The 23849-nt window shown below is 42.5% G+C and overlaps 2 protein-coding genes across 2 annotated transcripts in view; both read left to right on the plus strand.

Annotated features, from left to right (window-relative positions):
• LOC143896604 (L-lactate dehydrogenase) overlaps window positions 1-16406 on the plus strand; it is a 141986-nt gene extending 125580 nt beyond the window's left edge. The window contains exons 3-10 of the mRNA XM_077404558.1: window positions 11693-11893; window positions 11970-12112; window positions 12234-12383; window positions 12472-12589; window positions 14215-14553; window positions 14812-14929; window positions 15004-15136; window positions 15552-16406. Coding sequence (XP_077260684.1) covers window positions 12002-12112; window positions 12234-12383; window positions 12472-12589; window positions 14215-14553; window positions 14812-14929; window positions 15004-15136; window positions 15552-15746 — 1164 coding nt within the window. The 5' untranslated portion in view covers window positions 11693-11893; window positions 11970-12001 and the 3' untranslated portion in view covers window positions 15747-16406. The remainder of the gene's footprint in view (window positions 1-11692; window positions 11894-11969; window positions 12113-12233; window positions 12384-12471; window positions 12590-14214; window positions 14554-14811; window positions 14930-15003; window positions 15137-15551) is intronic.
• A 760-nt stretch (window positions 16407-17166) lies between these two features.
• On the plus strand, window positions 17167-23573 carry LOC143896605 (L-lactate dehydrogenase A-like 6A). The gene is made up of 6 exons (XM_077404559.1): window positions 17167-17328; window positions 21379-21496; window positions 21988-22161; window positions 22637-22810; window positions 22928-23169; window positions 23397-23573. Exons 1-6 carry the CDS (start codon window positions 17167-17169, stop codon window positions 23571-23573), a joined length of 1047 nt encoding a protein of 348 aa, XP_077260685.1.
• Window positions 23574-23849: the final 276 nt, after the last annotated feature.

Genomic DNA, 23849 nt, shown 5'->3' on the forward strand with positions numbered 1-23849 from the left:
TGTAATCTAGTATCTAATGACGCACTATATATCCTATCAGTAAATAGGTATATTTGTGATGAAGTTATGATAACTTATTCTAGAAGATGTAGAAATACACTCCTTAATGTTTATTATATTACTTATATGTAAAAAAGACAAAATTTATATTTATAGCGAAATTGATTATTTAATAATTTCTTATTATCATTTATATTTCTTCAATAATATACATTTGTCTTATTTTGCTGGGAGAGATGATTGTCTTCCGTTGTTCCTTAGGCAATTATATTCGTATCATTGGCATCATGGCACAATATATTTATTCAGACAATTCTATAAAATTACATATAAATTGTTACGTAATCATAACTCTTTGAGATTTTTCTCCCGATATTTCTAAGGCGCGTCGATGCACCGTTGCTCCGGCACGTTCGCCGGCAGCCTCGGGTTGCAACGTCTCCTTGTCGGCCCAGAGAGGCATCATCGAGAAGCGTATCGTTCCGTAACGATTGTGAGAGAGTATCGGAAACGGGGATGTCCGAAGGTGATCGTCAGCGTTACGGGCACTCGGTGAATCGCCGATCATCGTTCGAAAGAAGTCGTCACGGAGTCGGGCGTGACGCGCCAACGTTTCAGGGCCCGTTACAAGCATCCTCGAGGATATAATATACGGGTATATATGAAAAGGCGTGCGGGTGTCTCGTGAACCCTTTCTCCCTAGTAGCCCGTGTCACCTTAAGGCGTCGGCCACTTCGTCATCTTCGTCATCGTCGCATTCGAGGACTCGGAGGCGGACCACCTCGCGGCCGTCTAATGGATTGTTTCGCCTCGGCTACTTTTCTTTTCCTTCTTCAACGACGCGTCGAGAGGATGGTAGTTGGTGTGGCTGGATGACGTCTGGTAGCGAATAACGCGGCGCACACAGGCGGCGTTGGATTATTCATACCGGCGCGGCTATCGAGCCGGCCATGAATTCTCGTAACGATTACCATTCGTAATGATCATCGCTTACAAGGCGCGTACAAATCGCTTCCTAAGTGCGCTCTTCTCCGTCTTCTTAGTACGCACGCTGGTTACGTTATCGTGCCGCTTCTAATAGCGCGATTTCCTCTGGAAATGTCCTGTACACGTCTCTTTCCGTAATCGCAGTTCCGTAATCGTATAAATTTACGTTGAACACTTATACAGATATCTATGAATGATTACGTGTCGCGCGATAGATCCTCTCGTGGCGTTTTCTTTTATTGTTGAAAATGTAGTTTATTTTAAAAATTTAGTTTTATCTTCATGTTTTTTATGCGTATGATACACGAATGCCTGGTGTAGAGAAAGCTTAAAGTAAAGTTTCTTTGAAGTATCTGATACATTAAGGAATGCATTTTACCATTATTTTACATCGTGCAATCGCCAAATTTATTTCATCATTTACTTTTGTAAATAATTGTACACACATAGTATGTAACACTTTTTTTACGCATTTTTTTACTTATATCGTAAATATTTGTTCTTCTTTTTTTCTTGGTTTATATAGAAATTTTGAAGAAAAGTAATCACGAGAAAATTGGATAAAATTATTGTTAAATGGTACGAACAGTAATTGTTGTCTAACGTACATCGCTTCTCCTTAACTTTCAAATTTGGCCAACCGCGACAATCGAAGTGCTCGACTTCCCTTTACAACAGACCGAAAGCGACGGTGCGCCGAAAACCGGGCTTCTTCGATTATGCACGCGCGAATGGAACGAAATCGACCGGTGCAAGCGTATCGACCGCGGTCGTCGGTCGATCGACGCGGCGGCGCTCTATACAAAATTACCAGATCATCGTTCAGCCCTCGCAGGCGTTTCTTCGTCCATATATCGAGCGGTATTGAACGTGATCGCGCTTACATATGACATGACCTGGGGAATCCAACGCGTATCTTTTGGGTCAAAGGGTGAGAAAAAGGGCCGCGTGTACGAAAATATTAAATCATACGGACCACCAGAGAAGCCTCGAAGAAATGTGTCAAGTCTCCGACACATTTTTACGCGAGCTTTCATACGTTACTCAAGAGTGAGCGAACGAAGTAGGTTTCAAGAGACGGCGAAACGGAGCGAGACAGAAGCACGTGAGAGGTTGGCGAGGGGGCGCAAAAGATGAGGAGCCGAAACGAAGCCGCCGAGAGCGGAGAGAGACCATTGCGCGGCCGTGCGTTAAAAATGAAGACATTCAGATGGAGATATGATTCTATATAAATCACCAGCCGGGGCCGTCGCCGCGCCGTTCTGTCTGACCACTTTTCTGTCTCCCATCGCTTCCTCTCTTTCTCTCTCGTCCCTTCGTCGGATCCGCGCCGTCTTCCCTCTCCGTTCTCTCATCTTCGCGACTCGACCCACGATTCTCAGCGCGTTCGCGCTCCTCGTGTGCTCTCCGTCGCTCCTTCGAGGCGCGTGACCGGCGCTCGTACCGGTGGCAAAGGGAATTCATTTGTTTTATCTCGCCGATTCCAATTAATATTTATCGTCTATTTGCCTGACCAACGATATCTGGAAGATAATGGGCCACCCCGTTACATACGCAGCGAACCTTACCAAGAGAACATCCGAGCCTATTTATTATCTTCTCCTCTCGCTTCGGGTCGGCGCGGGTCGCTCCTCTCACCGCACCCGCGTTTGATTTGTCGGAGACGGATTGCGTGAATCGGCATCGCTGAGTGCTGTTGATTAGTATCTCCTAGAAGGTATATCCGTATATCTAGATAAAGCCGGGAGAGAGATACCCCGTTTAATAGAACAGGTAATGGCGGTCCGATATCACGTTCAGCGTATCGCTTCGGGTTCAGCCGCGAAATATAAAACGAACTCACGATTTTAATCTTGATTTATCGCGCGCGTTTCAGGAAGCAAAGCCGATTCGGTAACCTTCTCGCGTTTCGTGCGTATATATACAATATAAGGCCTCGACGTTCTCTGGCTTAAGCGCAAATTCTCGGGTAGTTAAAGCATCGGGTGCAATGTCTTTATAATGAAACTAGATTAAGGATTTCCGTGCTGAGCAACAATTTCCGCGCGCGGAAGAGCCGGTTTTAATACGTATTATCACGGCTGTGCACCTGCACACGAAACCGACGGATATAGGCGAGTCCGTTCTGCGGGGATCGCATTTCAGGTTTCCTCTTCCGCGAGGGTTGCCCGAAGAGAGTGCGAAAGTGCGTTTTACACCTGATCGTATATCGTCGTCCTGGCGGTGATCGCTTATGAGAATGCAGCTTATATACCGTTGCTATTCAGCACCGCAGTCGTAAAGTAAATCAGCTACGATCGGTCAGGTACGATACAGCCATAGTTGCTGCCTGAGCGTGCTAGTTCTGAGCGAATGATTCGATATAAGGCAGGTTTGGAGGGATGCATCGAGAAATATACGGCTCTCGGTACGTAGGAATGCTAGGAGGATACCGTATCGATCCAGGAGTTACGATCTATCGATAAATGATAGACGATCGTCCAATTGGAGAGTAAATAGAAACGTGCTCCAGCTTTATTTAATCAAGATTCGGTTTCGCGCAATATTAATGTCGTCTTCGTGATGATAATGATATAGATTTATCGTTACTTCAATGCACTACACGTTACGAGCGCTATGTATCGCGCATCATGTCCTCGCGGCCTTAAACTCGAAATGAAGGTGGTGCCAGAGTATAATTCACCGCAGAGGTGGTTCATAGTTCACGATGAGAACTCAAGGTCACATATAACCATTCTACAATTTTCTTGAAGGCCAAGCCGTCCATTAGGAATGTAACCTTTAAAATGCTCGTAGACACCCACACAGGCAAGAACATTCCAGTGAGAATATTTCAGGATATATATCAGACATAACATAAACAGACATTTTTAAATTTTATCTCTGCCGAGTGTTATTACTCGAGTATTTAATAATATATTTGTTGTCTTTTTTAGATCAAATCTATAAATATAAAATTCTTGAAATATGATACGTCGTGTAATAAGTAAATGTACGTTTTACACGACATTATCGCGAATTATTGAAACAGCCTTAAAGGATGCCGTGCTTAGGTACCCTGCTTAAATTGGACCTTAAATATCTGTGCCTTAAATATTTGTTGCGCTCGCTGAAACCGAAGACAAAGAATGAAACACCGAACTGGCGCGGTTCGGTCGGAGCCGTTGTCGGGTCATTCGAGAGGCGATTTAATATAAATCGAGAAGACGAATGGCGCGCGGTGCCTTCTTGACTCGCGCGCACTGTGTGTATCCCTATAGGCGTACATGTATTTAAACAGACGTTTAACATAATTCATCTACTCCGGGTTCTCTCGCGGTCTCGCTTTCTTGTCGGCGCGCCGCGATCCTTCCACCACGGTTCCCTCGACTCCTCCGTCTGCTCTTTCTTCTCCGTCTCTCTTTACCCTGCGAATGTAGCGCGGACTTAGGACTTTCTACGACCGTGTTGCACCCAGCTCGCGTCGCCGTTGCGTTGCACCCGGCGCGTTCATTCCTTTCGCTGTGTCCTCTTCCGTTAGCGCTTTCCCTTTCTCCCTCTCTTTCTTCTTCCAGCTAAATGTGCGCGCGCGGTCCTCCATATGTGCGTCTCGATGTACGGAACGCATTCGCGCTGGGGGAGGACGAGGTGTGCTCATATAAATGCAAAGTGGCTTAGGGAATAGTTGAGCGCGACGCAAGTAAATTGCAGAATGAAACGTTGTGCTTCTTATGGATGGGAATAAAAATGTCCACGGAGTTGTTCGTACGGGCTAATTGTCTGCGAGAACAGACGAAGCGATGACGAGTGGAATATTTTATTTTACTCATAAAAAACAAACTTGTACAAGCAATAAGATATTAACACTATTTTCTGAACAATGTTAGGAAACTGTTAATAAAACGCGTTATGAAGTCATTAAATATTTCATGCATATATCTCCATTTTATAATAACTTTTAATAATTTTATTCATAGAAGATTTTTTTAGTTTGTGCCAAAACGTTTGTGAAAATGGTAACTTGAAATTTTCCTGCTTGAAAGTACTTCAAAGATGTAAGTTTATTCATGTGCAAGGGCATGTACGCCCAATTCCAACTGCGTTAACGTCTTCATGAAGTATCCTTAGGCGAAATGCGCTCCGTGAAGTATCGGTTCTCTGATGCATTATGGTTTATATCAGCCTAGGCACAGTCCGCAACGAGATTCATACTTAGTCATTAACATACGAACATTACAAAACGGTTGGCGTGCCGTTGCCTCGTTACCGGAGAGCCGAAGCGATTCGTCTATGTCCACAAAGAAACATTTCCACAGTGATTCAACATGGCTGGTAACAGTGGCCAGGAAGTCACACACCGTTACAACCCTCACCACATTCATATCCTAATCACGATTTAAACTCTTCGGACACGCCAACACGAGGCGATAGATCATTGTAGATTATTAACACCCGTTGCTACGACGGCCAAGCCTAATTCCAAACTTCCTATCTAATACATCATTACTGCGTATAATCTTTTGCGGATCATTATTAAATGTCTCTTGATAAAAATCATATAGATTTATTATCCGTACAATATATCTTTTTAATTACTTCTATAACATTGCATGCAATACGAAACTTGATTGCGCTATTATTTCGACATTAAACGTTTAATTAAACCACATATCGTATATCAGCATGTATATGAGACAGTTGTCACGGTTGTCGACGCAATACGATATCTTTTTCTCTACATCAGTCCCGACGACACGTCGAAGCATCCCGGAAACGTCGGAACAGAAATAAGACACGATACGAGATCAAAGTAGGTCAACCAAGCCCACGCTACCGCGCGCAAGAGGTTTGTTTGCCGAAGCCGGTGTGGCCTTGACTTACGAGGGTGCGGACGCGGTTTTTAACGTGTCATCATACTGGAGGTGCTTTGTTATTACAAGCAGGAGCTCGTAAAGCAGACGGCGGCTTCGCCACAACGAAACGTGGTGCGGCGCGCGGACGAGGGTGCATAATGCACGCGGCCCCACATAATTACCGCGTCGCGGGGAAGCTTTATGATCGCGCGCACACTTGGCGAGTATTAATTTTCTCTTTCTCTCTCTTTCTCTTCCGCGAACGGGCTCGGCGGCAATCGGGACGGGGACGGAAAACGACCCGGAGAAATGGACCCGCCCGAGGCAAAGATCGGCAGAGAAAGCGAACGATATTCCGCCTCGGAGAAAAAGAGACAGGTTGTGGAGTCGCGTTGCGCAGCGGCGCGAATGCCGAGATAGCGCAGCGCGTTCTCCGCTTGTGCGATTTTATCGCTTCCCGAGTCGAGCCCCCCGGTACCGTCCGCGCCATTTTGTCGCCCGCGCGACTCGTTCGTCTCGGCGTCGCTTCCAACTGCCTCTCTTTTTACCTTCTCTCCTCACCTTCTCTTTCGGGCTCCCATCTGTGCACGTGGTACACTGCCGAATTTCGGTATTAATATTGCTGGATATGGAAGCCGCAAGTTTGACGTCTACATTTTTCTCCCCGCAAAGGTTGAATTGATTGCTTCGTGTCTCCGAGCAATTTTTATATTCGGCATTATTTCACGTTTAATTAAGGCGAAATCATAGTGCGTTAAGACTTAATTTTGCGGTTTCGATGGAGTATTTCCTTCCACCTGACGTGTATTCTGGGAGGTCCTAAGAATGTGACTCGATGCGAGATTAAGTTCGCTTGTTTGAAGAGAAAATAAAGCAGTTTTGTGTTCTCATGATCTATATATCCCCGCGCGCTTTAAATCAAGCTGTCCGACGATCTGATAGCTAGCACCTGCTGCCATTGATGTCATTCAAAATACTCTACTCGCTCATATAGATATCATTTAAGAACATCTGCCCGCTGATCGTCGCGCCGTTCCTTTTTTGCATTCTCTCTCTTGGGTGTTTGCCTAAACCTAAACTATAATTTTTTTTAAGACGCGCGCACACACACACACACATTTTATCTTAGTCATTTTAAATAATTTTGTGCACATACTTTTTAACAATATTTAATAACTTTATACAATTTTATTTTATGAGAAGTAATCATTTTAATGCATATTAAAAATTTTAAAAATATTTACTGTTATCCAAGATGACTGTTATCATTAAAACTGTGAGATGAATCGCAAAATAGCAAAAGAATCACTACAGCACGTGAAAAGCAGATTGCGATCTCGCGTTACAAATCGTGTCGTAATGCCATTTCCGTTGCGATAACCCAGGGCGTCAATCGAAGTCACACGCGATAACGCACAGTACTCATTCCTCGACGAAGAGAAAAGCGGATGGAGGAAGACAGGGAGGGTGGACTCGAGGTGCGAGCTTCGTCATTGTCATGAGGCTGACACTTCGGGGTATCGGACCTCGGTCTGGCCATTAATAATCTTAGCCCGAACGAAGAAACAAAGAGGAGGAGCACGGAGAGGAGCGCGGCGGAGTTGCGAACGAGAAGGGTATACGGGTACACAGCACGCGCGCGCACCATGTCCGTCGACCATCACCATCACGCTCGCACGCTCGGCGTATACGTGGTAGGGTATGTTCGAATGTGTCCGATGCGTCCGATAGGGCGGGACACGGGCATAAACAATTGCGCATCAGCCTCGCCCCTTCCCAATGCGATGTAATAAAACGAGTGGTCTCTTGCCCGCCCTCCTCCGCCGCCCCGATCCCGAGAGAGGAGTTCTCCTCATCGGGGCCCCAGGGCCAAGAATATCGAAATGAACCGGCGTCCGCGCGATATTTCAGCGAGCCACGGGGGTCGTACGTACGTTGGCCGAGTACGTAACGTAAGCCCCGACCTCCTACGACCGTGCTCCGAGATCTCCGGCGTTCGATTGAAAGCCGAGAGCTGGCAAATTTTTAATATCGTACGTGATCATTGGTGAGATTACGCTGGAGCGCACACGCACACCTCCAAAAAGGAAAACTCCTCTCGCGCGCGGCCCATTCAAATGGTCCATAATTACCGTGGCGAAAATGAATCTCGGAGCCCTTGTAAATAACGCTGCGATTAATCAACCCAACGGATACACGGAAAAAACCAATAAAATATATCTCGGGCTGCCGATTTTGCGTTCGTGACCTTTGTTTCCGAGTACCGACCGCGACGGCATTATCTCTTGGTGCAGCATGCATCCTTCTTCAGCAGCTTCGGATCATTCAATCTCTTTGCTCGAACTCTGGCCTGGCCTAAAGTAGAGGTAGCATTTTAATTGGAATAAATTTTAGTGCTTACGGAGCGTATATAAAAAGTATATTTCGAATCAATCTTACTGTGAGCGGTCCTTGCTTCACTTTTAAGATTCCTACGCTTTCGAACAACTAAACCGTATTGATTCTTGCACTGTTGATTAAACTGAATGGCAAACTTGCAGCTTTCTAACTTATTATATATAAAAAAATAGATTAACGCGTTAAAAATGGAAGTAACTGCACAGAGATAGTCAATATGGCATGGAAATACACGAAATCAAATAGTTTTTAAATGTATGTTACAATGAAATTATGAAATAAGCGTAAAAGATATAATCCGGAAATTATCTCTGCTTGTGTTAAGTTATTTATTTGGGCAAGAACTGTGTTTTAGACATAATGAAATTTATATTTCTTATCCGGTAATATAATTAATTAACTTAATAACTGTGTGTACATCATATTAAAATGTAATGTAATTGCATTTACCAATCGATTAATATAACGTTATAAAATACTTGCTAGATTGTTTCGTAAGCAACACCAGTCTATATAATACGTAAAAAAAAAAAAAAAATGATAATGCGCTGGATCTGAAAATTTTAATTAATTTTCAACCTTTTTCTTTGTATGACTTTGATGCACCGAGAAAAGATTCCCAATTTCAGGGATTAAATCAAACAATTCTAACACGTTAAAAGAGTGCTCTCGCGGTGGCGTGTGGTGGGTATGTGCGTGGAACGCTTCCTTTCTTAAAAGTAGATTAATACCGGGCGATGAAGCGACCGCGAGCAATGGGAAGGGTGTGAAAGAAGGGACGAGGCAAGGAAAGGGAGAGGAGAGAGAGAGAGAGAGAGAGAGAGAGAGAGAGAGAGAGAGAGTTGATGGTCGTTCTCCTGCGGCAGGGCGGACAATAGCAGCTCCGCGAAGTGTAGCGGACAAACAAATAGCCAATTAAAATTCCGGTTGCACGGCGAACATACTTGTATCAGCTGCTATACTACCATTGTGCACCGAAGGCATGCGCAAGCCGGTGTCCGGATCGGTTGACTGGGTCTGGGTACCAGAAGATCGGTTGCTTACGACCAACCTTCAAGGATTATCTCCGCGGTAAGCGGGAGGCTCGTTTGCACCGTCCACTCGACTAAATCTTGCCTCGCGAGACATCGTTATCGTCGAATCACGCCTTTATCGCGGTCGATTCGTGTCCTCGTGCGAAGGCCCCTTTTGCAACCGTATATACGTTTGGGGTATCGCAGAATTACATAACGATTTAAGACGCGAGAATCAGTGAGATATATTGGCGCCGCGGCGCCGGTCGGCAGATCTTATCATAGACATAGGAAAATTCCTGCGACGGTGGCTATATCGATTCGTATCGCGTTTCTCTTCCTCGACGTTCGATAAAATTCGCATGATTAATTAAGGTAGAGAATTAATTATCGGGAAGCAGGGCGCTTCGTTCCCACTCACGACGCTTAACTATAAATGTCAGATTGGAAATTACTTCCTCACCTCCGATCCTACCATCTTCCCGATCGCGGCGTGGATGTTATTAGGAAATCGTTTAATCGGTGGATACCGATTTTAACTGGCATTATGAATGGTTACAAGTGTCACGGGGTCATTTAAAAAGATAGAGAAAACATATTATCCTATTACAAACCCGCGGCAACCTATAGCGAGATAACCGCTGCGAGAGAATCAGATGAGGTAGCGCGAGTAATCGTACAGAGCGGGTATTGCTTTTATCGACATGGAGATTGTGCGAATTATAGCAATTGTGCTCCCTAAACTTCGGATACATCGTGTAAAAAGAAATCGCGTATTACCGCAGCCGATCGATATTATCCACCGATATTCGTCGGATTCTCCATCCAGCGCGGTGAGAATGAACGATTACTAAATTACAACGCGCCCTTAGATACGATCGGCGGACCATAATTGCAGGACTATTCATACATTATTGGCTCGTATATTATTTGACGCGATTCAATAACTCTGTATAGCGGGACGGTCGATGGTATCTCTCCGTCGTTAAGGCGCATTCGCAGTATCGATCGGCCCTGATGAATGGCCACGTTTAAGGTCGTCATTTTTCCCGGTGATTATTAACGCTAAAATTGAATGTGTCCGTGAGCGCGGATCGGAGACCAGTCGTATGGACCACGCGCGAAAAACGAGACCTCTCTCCCGAGAGGCAGATCCATCTTCGAATGTGTGTTAAAACTTCGCGATGCCCAAACTACCGGGAACGCCTCGCTCGCTACTCCTAAATGCAACGGGCATGATTTATCTGCGGGCACCAAAGTAAATGGAAAAGTTTTACTTTTTTAACTGGTCCTTTTTCGGATGGTTAAGATTGTCGCTCGAGCATTATATCGCAGGCGCAAAGAGTTACTTTCAACGCGTACATTCGGAAGAATATATGGCATATCACATGTTTCTTTTTCTTTTTCTTTTTTTTTTGCTACGGTTTGCCTGCAGTCTTTAGGCTCGTCTCGAAGATAATATAACAAGGTGATGTTAATAATCTCCCGTCCGTTCATTCGAACATACATATATGATATATTAGACGATTTTTTTCTTTCGAAACTTGGACGAGAATTTGCCACCAGACATTTTGAATTTTTTCTTTACATAATAAATTTCCATCGAGGCATAATTGCAAAGTTATTAAACGCTGATGCAAATTAAAGATGAATAGATAAATAAAATTATTCGACTATTTTCACGTATAACTGTATAGAAAGGCGTATTAGGCAAATGAAAATACACTGCACAGAGCTTTTGTACACTGTCAAATTAGTAGTGTCAAATTATACTCAATTTGAGTCATTTTTTATTATTCTTATAAGTTCTACTTAATATGTCATTAATTTAACTAAAACAATGGAGTTAAAATAATACTGTTTTGTGTTAAAATAATAAATTTCGACAAACATGACAGTTAAAAATAACAAAATGTTATTGAACTCAAGGTATTGGTCTAAATTTCATCCTTTAATATTTAAGTGCATCATTATTAGCTGTTAAAGATTTGTCTTCATCGGCGGTAGTATTTTATTTTAAGGAAAAACTTATTCTCGGGATTTTAATAGAAACTATTCGCAGGGAAACGATTGAGAAAGTCACGTATGACTTAGTATGTGCCACGAGGTTAATTATTTCATTCGGAACAGTCATTAAAAACATATTCGTTCACTGTGATCAACTAATAGGTCTCGGCACAGCCGAGTATTTACGCGCGTACACGCACACACAGCCATGCTGCATGCGCGAGCGTACCGGTGGAACATTGGAGTGATGGAGAGGCACGGGGGGTTACTTGCGTTTCTACGACGATTACCTGCGGCTAATTTACAGCAAAGCGCGCGGATAAGTTCCGCCGTTATTCTTCCAGTCAGAGTTCTTCTCTCGCGCGGTTCCCTCTTCTTCGCGGACGTTCTCTCTTCCTCATAACGGCGGAATATACCCGATTCACCTGAAAAACCGATGCCTCGTATTCTGCGTAGGTCGATCCGGATCTGCATAAACGTAAGCAGCGATTCGACCACCGTTCGTTTATAAGCCCCTTTCATGAGAAGTAGTGACCACCGCGACGAGCGTCTGGAGTTAATAACATAGGGAGAAGGAAGTCACGCGATTGAGGTAATGAGGATGATGAAACGACACTGATACACCTAAAGCGTTAATATACTTCTCGAACGAGCAGGGTGCGAATACATACATGGTTACTAAAGTACACAAATGGGTAGGATCGTGTTCTCATTAAATGTACCGCTCATGCAGTTGCTCGGTGAGCTAACAGCAACGACTGGAGCATGGCTGACGAGGAATCTGACATATCTAAAAGGGACGATACCCTAGGGGACAGCAACGCCGACAGCAAAGTGCCAGATGAAACCCAATACGACGACGTCGGAGATAATGCTGTTTCGTATTCCGTCGAATGAATAAATTTAAATTTCAAAGAGAGAGAGAGAGATATTAATATAAAGTATAAGTTCCTAGCAAATAGGCATAGTACGATATAGGATAACGTGTTTTTAATAGATCGATAAAACTCCGATTACGACAACCACGAAGAACGCTTTAATAACGACGCAGGTGGGACCGTGCGAGGCTTATCCGCACCCTGTCAAAGTTTCGATCGTGGGTACAAGAAAAGTTGGAATGGCTTGCGCTATCGCAATTCTAATGAGAGTGAGTATCCATGTATCTATATGTATAGAGAAATAACTATAGTTCATAAACTTTTATTAATAGAAATTTTATTTCGCGTAATTTCCAGCGGATAGCAAGTGAGGTCTGTCTGATCGATCAAAACTTGGACAAGGCTTCTGCAGAAGCCGAGGACATTCAACACGCTGGTATCTTTTTGGGATGCCCGCTGGTGATTGGCACATCAGGTACTTTTCCTGCTGAAGATACATGTTTAGATATAATATATATATAGCGGTAAATATAAATTATAACAATTACACAATACACTTATCTGTCAACTATACTTTTCCTCGTTGGTTCCTGATTATCATTTTTAGAATAAGTGCCTCGTCACATTATCCGTGTCAGATAAAGCCAGTGTTAGAGTTGTCACGGCGGTTAACACTTTAGACGATCCCGTCGTCGTGCTCTATTCACAATCACGGAACCAACGAATCGTGAACGTCTATGGACGATGTAGGCCTTCCGCGCATTAGGTGCGAGACAGCTCACAACAGCACGAATTCCAGAAATTTCAGATTGATACGTTCGAACTGATGAGTCCGCCGAGCGTCACCGGCGTGTCACGATCGTCGGCTCCGATCAACACTCACTTTAAATCGACGATCCGTTAGGTTCCTGTTAGGGATCCGTCAAGGGTCCCCCTGTCAACGTGCAGCGATTCAGAAACAACGCTTTCACATAGGTGGGTTTCTGAGTTAGCGGCGAGAGTTTCGGGGGCCAGAATTCCCTCGGACCTGTCCTTTATAATCTCGATTCTCATCTAAATCGTCGGGCGCTTATACGCCTCGTGAACCGGGCGAATGTTTCCCCCGAGCTTTTCACGGACACTCTCGTAAATCCCGTCCACTCTTATTTATCTCGGCCGTGATCGACTCCACGACGCGGTTTTCTGTTTCTGTTTCCAGCGTGCGTACGACGCGCGGTTACCCCGTCCGACCGGGCGGCCGGTTGTAAAAGCGCCGTATCCTTCGTGGGAATCCAGGAGGACAGTAATGGAAAGTGTGCACGATTAGGCTTGATCTCGTGGATAGTTTCATCGAGTTGCTCCAGCGTTTGATCTCAAGAATGATTTCGGTTTGTTCGACTTTTCTCGGGGCGCGTTGCGTGCGACGCGTAGCGTCTGTATTTATACCTATATAGGATAGCGGAATGTGTGATTCTTTCCGATCTTGTCTCGTGCGAGGTAGCAATTACTGGAACAAGTGGGACGACTTTTTTACGGGATTGCCAAGTTATCTGTAACAACATCTCTCTCCGTCGTAAATGTATCTTCCGTATAGTTGCGGTATTGCCGCGTGTTACTATACAAGCATTTTGTTGAAGGTGTTGCCTCGGATCTGTAACTCTTTATTTTTCCGACCACGTCGGATTGTCTTCCCTCTGCCGTCGTTATCGGCACATCTCTTCCGATGGTGATTTTCTCTCGAAAGGGGGAAAATTTCTTATCCGTTCTCGTCGTTTTGTATTCCACGCACTTCCGAGGAGCTGATGATTACCCGGTTGAGTAAGACGTTCTCCCTGGCAAGAGGTTCTCCGAAAAGCCATATCTGATTCTTAAAACGAAGCTATTTCCCGTTACGACTCCTTTCGCGTAAATATTCAAGTGTCTTCTCCGGATTCGGAATAGATTCGGAACAATTTATACCTATAATCTTAACTCTCTCAGGAAAAAATGTGTCTAAAACTTTATCTTATATAAAATATATAATTTGTATAAATAAAAACTATATATATTAAAATATATCCGTATCTAGAAACCATCATTTCACGATAATTAATCTACGATCTGCAATTGATTGCGTTTTAGATATCTATAAGGTGAAAGACTCGACAGTAGTAGTAATCGCGGTTTGTGAGAAGAAAGCCGAGGAGGAATTGAACGTGAAGCACAACATCGAGGTGTTTAAGAAGATCGTTCCAACAATCGCAAAGTTGGCCTGTAAGGCAGTGTTACTAGTTGTAACTCAACCGATCGACGTGATGTCGTACATCACCTGGAAGTTGTCCAAGTTTCCCTCCAGCAGAGTGCTTGGCACGGGGACTCTGCTCGATAGCTGTAGGTTTCAGGATTTACTGAGTCGGAAGTTGGGACTGGCGCGCACGTCGATCAGCTGCATGAGTATCGGCGCGCAGGGCGACACATCTGGTACTCGATTGACAGCCTGACTAATTTTACTGATTATTAAGAGCTTCTTGTTTTTATTGATGCAGTGATATTTAGCAAGATTTCACCACCAATCATTATAGTACTCTATTAGGGTATTTTTAAATGTAAATACACAATACATTTTTATATATGCAAATACCATTCGCGATGAAAAGTATCACACATACTTTGGTTATATTGTAAACGACTTAAAAGTTACGGTCTCTCTTTCCTTCCAACATCTGCCGCTTCGTATAGTTTCTGTATGGTCGAGCGTTCACGTCGCGGGTACGAAGATACGCGACATAAACCCACGAATGGGTGAGGCGGATGATCCCGAGAAGTGGCGTGACATTTCCGAGGCTGTAAATAAAACGTCAGTGGTTAAGATCACGGAGCATTTTCGAGAGAATTTAAGGAAGTAATAAAATCTTCGCGTTGTGTTTACAGCGACACGGAGCTTAATCGGAAGAAGGGCGAGAGAGGGCCGAGCTGCTGGGCTCTCGGGATCTGCACTGCTGAGATCGTCGATGCCATCGTCAGGAATACCAAAGTTATATTGCCAGTGTCGACGTACATACACGTGAGAGATATAATCAAGTTAACGTTCTATAAAGTTATTGAGTAGATTTATATTATTGAACAGATTTTAATAATTTATCGTTACTCCAAAATCAAAGAAATGTATTAATTTAATTCTGAAGACAGATTCGAGTTCCATAATAATTTACTATTAGTTTTTCTGGTTGCAACATACATAGATTACAGAATAATTAATTAAGAATCAAATATGAAAGAAAGTTGGAAGTTGCATTTAATATGTAAGATAATGATGAATTTTTAATATGCGTTTTTGTTTTTTTTTTATCGACTTTACAATTATATTGACTCTTTGCTGACAAACAATCCGTGCTTTCGCACGTTGAACAAAAGTTCTCAGACGCGTTTATTCGATTGGCGCGACGGGGAAAACAAGGTCGAGGAATTTCTGTTCGCAGAGTTGCGCCCACGGGACCGATAAAGATGTGTATATGTCGGTACCCTGTGTCCTCGGTCGGGAAGGTGTATACGCCACGGTGCGGCAGAAGCTGAACGATCAGGAAAAGACAGCGGTACAACGGTGCGCCGACAGCATCCGCGGTGTGCTACGTGAGTGCGGCATTCTTCGCGAGTCGAGCGACATTGAAGAGTGACGACCGGCTGAGGAAGAGAGGAGAGCGAGAAACGTAAAGGACCTCGCGAACGGATGCGAATGGATACGCGGCGCGGAAATAGCGAGGAAGGGGGAAGTGGGGGTCGAAGAAACGGGGAGAAGGAGCGACATCCTAGAATGCATCTTCATCAATAAAGGCGATGCCTTGCACCTGGCAACCGGTTTCCACGTGCGTACATTCGATCGCCGTAATAAACGATATATGAGTGAAACTTAACTTCCTGGAAAATTAAACCAGCCGCGCGTTCTTCTAAGATTGCTTACGAACGGTACATGCAACTCGCGCTACAATGTTCCACGCGTGCGGAGCTGATTACCGTTTCTTTTTTGCTCGATCGAATTTTGATTTACGCAGTCGAACGATGTACGGTGGAAAGGTGAAAGGGCGGATGAAAATGCACTCTCCATTGCGTGCGAGGCGAGTATACGGTTGAGAGCTGCGGCTAAAGAAGATTGGATAATTTAAACTAAAACCTTTGTTTTTACATTAGCTTTAAATCTTGTTGTATATAGTGAAGTCGTTGTGTTTTATACATATATACATATATATTTTTTAATAGCGGAAATTAAATAATTATTGAAATAAAGCAAGTTTATACGTCTTTATAATAATAAAAAAATAATAATAATGAACTAAATTAGAGAGCAAAGTTTATAAGGATGGAATAGAAGAGTCGATTCCTAAGAATCTCTTCTCGATCTCTTCTCAAATATCCTATAAAATTGGCAGTATCTCTCCAGGAACGCGGCGCATCCCACCTGTGCGGCTTCGCCAGCAGCTGTCGATCAATTTTACGTCCTTCAATCCTTAGAAAAACGAAGACCATAGGAACGATGCGTCCAATTGGCGATTCGTCTCCTCTACATCTGCCCCGAGCATTTACCTTTTTGTATAACGAGCATTCTTTCCGACTATAATTGATCCTGTACGGCGCGATTGAATTTATCGATAGCATCTTTTCGTCCGTGATCGAATGTGTTAATCGGATTGTATATCTCGTGCTACAAGATAACTTGAAGTTCACATCTCGTACATATAGTACATTATGAGCGTACGAGATACGTCGGACACGAGAGGCAAAGAGAGTTCTCTCACGTTCGATCATACAGAACCGATACAACCATCACCTTATTGCATATCCCATTTTACGTAGCCATTCCAAATCGACAGTAAAATCTACTTGTTACGTATCCGTTGTCAATTTCATTGTGCTCCTGTCAAAAATATTTTTTTCAACTGTCTGCTTTTCCAGACGCATCCTATCTTATGTAAATTTTAATACGGAGCGTCAAATTTCGTGGTCTCAATCAGAGATATTCACAATGTCAAGCGATTTTTGGTTCGTCTAAATTATTTAGTGTTACATTTCGAAGTGTAGAAGAGCATCGGCATATCGGATATGACCGAGACAAGAAGGAAACTACCCGAGATCGCCGGCAACACAGTAACTATTTTATTGGCCAAACAGGCAGAACATCTTGTGGATAGCCATCGTGTCAAGGTCGTCGTCGTCGGCAGTGCGCCCAAGGGTGTCGCAGTTGCTATAGCAATCCTATTCAAAGTTAGCGGATTTTTTATTTCCTTTTAGTTTCTAACCTTTCGTGCCATTTCAATTTTTCAATTAATTTTTATACACGAATGCGATGTATTTTTATAACATTGAATTGTTTTATTATCGCATAAAATATAACAGCACATATATTTTTTGTTAGCTGTATAATGGTACACGCATAGATAATGAACAAAAACTTGTTATACTTTTTATAACCTTTATGATAAATATTACTCAAGTATAAAAATTTATTCATAAATTAATTTGCATTCAGCGCAATAACTTTAAATACACACTCTTCAAATTTATTATCTATTTTCTTTCAACAGTGTAACATTTTAATATTAGCGGCACATCTCGTAAATTACTGTTGACTTTGTAAAAATTCTGAAGCGTGTAAGTCAACGTCAATACTAATATACTTCATTGATACACATTTTTATATACTCCGGAAAAGGTGTATCAACATTGATTAATGCACACGTGCGTAATCGATCCGTGCCTTATTCCATCAGATGATATAATGTGCTCGATACGTCAATCTAAACGTGTCCACAATGATACTGACTATATGAGTGAACTGAATGAGACATAGCGCCGGTATCCATCTAGCTCGAGCACGTAATTCGTATTTGTTCGTCGAAGATCAAAGATATAATGCTCCACCGTTGGCGAACCTCGGGAGATACCCTCGAGTTGCAACAAAGGACGACGGTGCCAAGGAATGCCCTAACGACGTGTGTAGGTTTACGCACGAGTATACGTGCAAGTTTACAGGAACGAGTCCTGAATGTAGGCTCGTTAGCGTGTATGTGTGGTGCCGGCTCAAAAAAAGCTATTATGCAAATGATCCAGCACGGAAGACTAGAGGAGGGAATTCGGCTGTAGGAAGGAGCGGAACGGAACATGGAAGAGAAAGGAAGATGGCAGGAAGAAGATGATAGAAGATGCAGAAGTGGGCCGATCCTTTCGCTCGTTATCGGATCGTAACGCGAGCATTTACACGTCGGCCAATGCGCCCCCGCAGGACGGCTCTAACTGACTGATTTATGTTAGTAACTATGGAGAGAGACTGCAATTTACAACACGGTTCACTTGAAATCCTCGGGAAACGCATACCTCTCTATAGTCATTATTATTACACAATAGTAATCGATTCGATATTTTACGAAAGACATTCTTAGAAGCTTTTTAGAAATTTCATGGAACAGTTGTGTACACTTGCAAACTTTTTTTTTTGTCTCGACATGCCTTGAATTATGTAATAATGGGAAATACGAGAAATATGAAACTGTTTGTAACGTTCTAAATGAAATCATATATTATTATTGTATTGTTTAGGCATAATTTCGTATCTGTTGCATCACAAGGAGGAAAATTAACAGTTTAGACGGAACACATTGTGGCTTGCGACGTTACAAGGTGCAATAGTATTACATCCATATGCTGAGTACATTCCGGTAGAAGGGTAATAAATGTGGGCGACTAATTCTAGGTTACGGTTTCCGCAAATTTACGAGGGCAAACAATGGTGTGTGCACGCGGTGGGACGCGGAGGGCGTAACTGACGGACGATAGACTTCTCGTTGGACGGTCTTGTGGTGCATATATCGAGAGAGACTAAATAATATACAGTGGAGTTTATCGTGTGTATTATCGAGGAGGTCAGAATGATACGAGAATAACTAGGATATTAGAGAACCCGTTACCGCATACGATAACAGCTTTTGACGAAAATTGCCCATCAAATTAATGCCGTGGATTTCCTTAAAATCGTTTCGTTGTTGGCTCTCTTGACAGTGACAAATGACTTCCTTGTAGTCATTATAAAAATTAGAAACATGTACTTCTCTAGCCAATATTGAGTATTTAAATTAACTACGAAGCACGAAATTTCGGTGGCGCTTATCCGACGTGATCATGAAGATCTCCTGATTACCGGAATGTTCAGCGACCGAAGATGCTGCGGGAAAAAACGGGAAGAAAGGCATAAAGAGGAAAAAATAAGAAGCGAAAAATATGACCGAGTCGTGCTGCTGCACCTCACAGCGTAGCATGGCTGATCGCATCAACGAGATCATCGCGAGGTACAAAAATACGACGGCTATGGCTTATCGTCCACCTTGCGAATCTACCGTACCCAAATTCTTCACAACTATACGTGCCTGGCATCTGTTACGTCTTGTTCTCTCTTATCCTATTGCGACATATCTTATTGCATATTCTGTATTTAGGTAAGCTGCGCAAATTATACATTACAGAACTTTCGGCAAAAAATACGTCATTCATATCCCGGGCCATATTTATATCGATATTAATATTCAAGTAATTGTGTCTTCTTATGAAGAGATTTTTAGATAATGGCTGATTGTGAGTGTATTTAAGCTATCCAATAAAAATAATGAGAAAATTAAAGCCATCCTCCAAGCATGTATCGCGTGTTATCACGATGAGTCCTATAAATGTTTCTAAACTATTGAAAAATGGTTATTGCTTGCACATCATATTTTACCATAGATATAGTTCTAATAATATTTCTTGCCCACAATGGATACTGCTTTAAAATCTATACAATTATTTAAATATGGATCGGTATGGAATATAAGAATCTAATTAGAATTACCAAATATAAAAAAAAAAGATACAGAAAAGGAAAAGAAGAGGAAACGACAAGACACACATAATTCGCCAAATATTTATGTATAATTAAACATAGAACGAAGAAAATTACGCATGAATTATTTACAAGAAAAGAGTGACTACGTATTAATTATCCATGATGTTAGTTAGAGTTATGCCTAATATTGCGAAAGACTTACAGACTTACGGTTATTACGAGATGATGAAAGAGTGATAGATCTATTCAGAAGTTCAGCACCTTACGATACTCCACACCTTTCGGAAGTCACGCTTGATGAAGTATGATAATTAAGTGGCGTACAATAACAGATCGGAAGCGTGAGAGCGCAACATAATATATTAAGAAGCCGTTTTGTAGTTAGCCCGGCGTTTGTCTTAATGTGAGGTGTGAAAGCACCATCTGCCCGAGGAAAATACGTCTCCGTCCGTTCGGATGTAAACGTCTTGGTAAAGTGTACATTTAACGCACCGTCCATAGGCCATTATCACAAAAACGCGTTTGTACATATACGATACTGCCCTAGGAGAATAATGCCCATTAACTTTTACGGGGTGATTTACATGATCGTCTGAATATCTCATTATATACCACAAATTAACCCGCACAAATTAGAACCGCTCGAAGCTTAATGATCCGTCGTTCAAAAACGAATATAGATTACCAGCGGTCCCTTATACCGCTCGTTTGCCGCGCCATTTGCCACACTTCACGGACTCGTATAACGTTACATTTACGATATCCCTGGGTATCCCTGGGTATACGTGTACGATACCTTAATGAAACTAAAAAATTCATGGGGAAACAAATAGACAACGTTTACGAAGAAACCATGATTGCGGGAGAAAAATGAAACACGTGCGGACAGGGGGTCGCTGAAGCATTCTTCATGCTCGTTTGACATTTCATGAGGAACGCAGTCGCTATACGGTCGAAAATCTTGTAGCGGCTGCCGCGACGGTAGGACGGAAGGTAGTCCCCGGGAAGAGGAACCGGCGAGAAGCCGTACCGGTCCTATAATTATTCATGAATGAGTTATCGCTCTGGGTAAGACGTCGTTTGTGTCACCGGGTACCGGCGGCGGCGGCAACAACGACGACGACGACCACGATGAAGCGAAGCCGACATTGTGGATCCTCCCGAAAATAACGCGCTTTCTCGATGCGCTGCTCCTTGATCGGATCTTAACGATTCCTCGCATTAGGGGACTTTGCAAATGGCGCGATTGATCGCGCGCGCTCGCTCGTATCTTAATGCGATTCTCGGGGGGAGGGCCTGCCTGATGCTCCCATTGCATAACGATTCGAAGCGCGTAATAACACTGCCCGCCGGGCAGCGACCAGTTGCCGTTAATTACTCTCTAGCTTCTCTCTGCCTACCCTGTTATACACCGTTCATCCCCCTGTGTGATTCTTTTGCAGCGCCTCGCCTCCGAGCTCGTCCTCATCGACGTGAACGAGGATCTCGCTAAGGCGGAAGCAGAAGACATCAGCCATGCGGCGGCGTACCTCGGCAATCCCCGGATTGTCGGTACCAAAGGTGAAGCCTGATGGGGAGGAGGCTGCAGAAAAATAGCGAGACCGTCATTACACTGTCCGCGAGTAACGAGCAATTATCTCAGAACAACCGCGCTTTAACGTTCGGATAAGTAAATCGCGCGGTCGCGATTAGCGATAAGGTCGCCAGAGGTGACGTTCGTGCGCGTTATTGCCTGCATTGAGACATCTCGGGATGTTAATAAAATTAAGATAAACCGCGCGGTGATTGAATTTCGTGCGATAAACGACGTACAAGCGACACGCATATCCAGAAATTAATTAGTAATAATTTAAAATTGATAATAACACTAATAAAGCAAGAGCTCGAAGGTATTTTAATTTCTTACGCGACCTTTGAAAGTAGAGAGAATAGGTTCTCTGTCTTTTCCATAATTTTCTTTCACAAAAATATCCCACGTGCAAACGCACGTGGAAACAAATAAAATTCTGTGATAAACGATAAATCATCCAGCGTGTATTACGCTCCGATAGATTATGCTTGTGCCAGAGACGCAGCGGTATGCGTGATCACAGTTGAAAGCCAGTCTCGTGAAGATCAGCAGCTGGCCGATTATCTGGAGCATAATCTGAAAATTTTTAAGGACGTCATTCCGAACGTTTCCAAGTACGCGCCGAACAGCGTGCTTCTCATTCTTTCGAAGCCAGGTATACGTCTTATTGTCATATTTAATGTGTTTGCCACACTAGAAATTGCACATATACGTTATCTGATAGGCATTTTATACATTGGCATTTGATAATAGGGGTATTCAAATAAGTTAAAGTTTAACGGTTTGACAGATTATGTCGGGTTAAAGTCCAGTAAAAAGTTAATTAATTAACTTTGGCGCTACTCTTTAAGGTTATGCAAAATACATTTAGTGACTCATTAACTTATCACATTAATCTTTGTGGTTAAAAGTTTAAAAATTAACTTTTTACCCGATTTTAACCCGACATAACCTGTCAAACCGTTAAACTCTAACTTATTTGAATACCCCTATTGTGTGTCAATCGTCTCTCTATAAGATATTCTGTAACGTTCAAACGCATTATAACTCGTGATAAATCAATTTTAATCGAACAAGAGAGTAAGTACAGTATGATACTCTTGAATCATTATGTCAATCCCTTTATTTAGTCGACATTCTGTCGTACGTCGCTATGAAGCTGTCTGGGTTTCCACCGAATCGTGTTATAGGACTAGGAACATTTCTAGACAGCTGTAGATTTCAGTATTTTATCGCTCAGAAACTCGGAATTTCAGCAAGCGCGATTCAAGCGTTAATCATTGGCGAGAGCGGACCGGCTTCTGGTATAATTAGCGTTATAATATTGAAAATTATGATAAACATTTCCGTACGTTTTTATTTAATCTGGTCGATTTCTGTTTCAACATTTTCATTATATTCCTTATTTGAATAAATGTTAGTCCCGGTCTGGTCCACTGTTGCGGTAATGGGTATGCCTTTAAAAGATATAAACAAAGAGATCGGCACAAAAACGGATCCAGAATCCTGGGGTGATTTACACACGAAAGTTGTCGATAGCGACAATGACTTGATCGTCAAGAAAGGCTATCACAGCTGGGCAGTCGGAATCTGTGCAGGCGAAATTGTTGATGCTATCGTGCGCAATACTTGCGCCTGTTTTACTGTCTCTACGTTCGTGAAGGTATCGATAAGTTTTATTGGAGCTATTAAGCTTCTGTTTGATGATACTGCTCGCATGCTTTGAGAACTATTTTTTAATTACTTTTATCTCGCATTGTATAATTGCAATATTAATTCATTATCGTGTAATAAAAGATAACGACAAATATAAAGATAAAGAAATATTCGAGTGATAAAAATATAAAAATAACTGTCAAAACTTGGCTAAAAATGTCAAATATATTTTAGGGTTGCCGACACGGATTGGAAAAGGATATTTTTATGTCATTACCGTGTATAGTAGGAAGAAACGGCGTACAGTCCTTTATTCGTTTGTTGTATACATCTAAGGAGCAAGAATTGATGACGGTGTCTTGCCGAAGAATTTATGAGGCGCAAAAATTGATCCTCGACAAGATTGAATAAATAAGAAATGCAATTAAAGTATTTGTCGTACAATTTTATAATTACATTATTTGATTGTGATCTAAAGTATTAAATACTCTCAACAATTAATGTGAGAGTAAATTATATATATTTTAGTTTTATATTTTAAAAAAGTAAAAATTTATTATATATGTTTATTTGTTTTTTTTTAGTAGTCATGCGTCGTAAAAATGCATAAAAGGAAATCGCAATTTTTATCGCGAATTATATTGATTTATATCAGTTAAAGAATTATTACGAAACACCATGTATACA

The sequence above is a fragment of the Temnothorax americanus genome, unplaced genomic scaffold (assembly GCF_048541705.1).
Source record: "Temnothorax americanus isolate GAGA-0224 unplaced genomic scaffold, ASM4854170v1 Scaffold19, whole genome shotgun sequence".
NCBI classification, from domain to species: domain Eukaryota; kingdom Metazoa; phylum Arthropoda; class Insecta; order Hymenoptera; family Formicidae; genus Temnothorax; species Temnothorax americanus.

Coding starts and splice junctions, on each gene's coding strand:
- LOC143896605 (XM_077404559.1), top strand. CDS start 17,167: ATGACCGAGACAAGAAGGAAACTACCCGAGATCGCCGGCAACACAGTA. Junction 17,329..21,378: donor CTATAGCAATCCTATTCAAA/GTTAGCGGATTT, acceptor ATTCTTTTGCAG/CGCCTCGCCTCCGAGCTCGT. Junction 23,170..23,396: donor CTGTCTCTACGTTCGTGAAG/GTATCGATAAGT, acceptor AATATATTTTAG/GGTTGCCGACACGGATTGGA.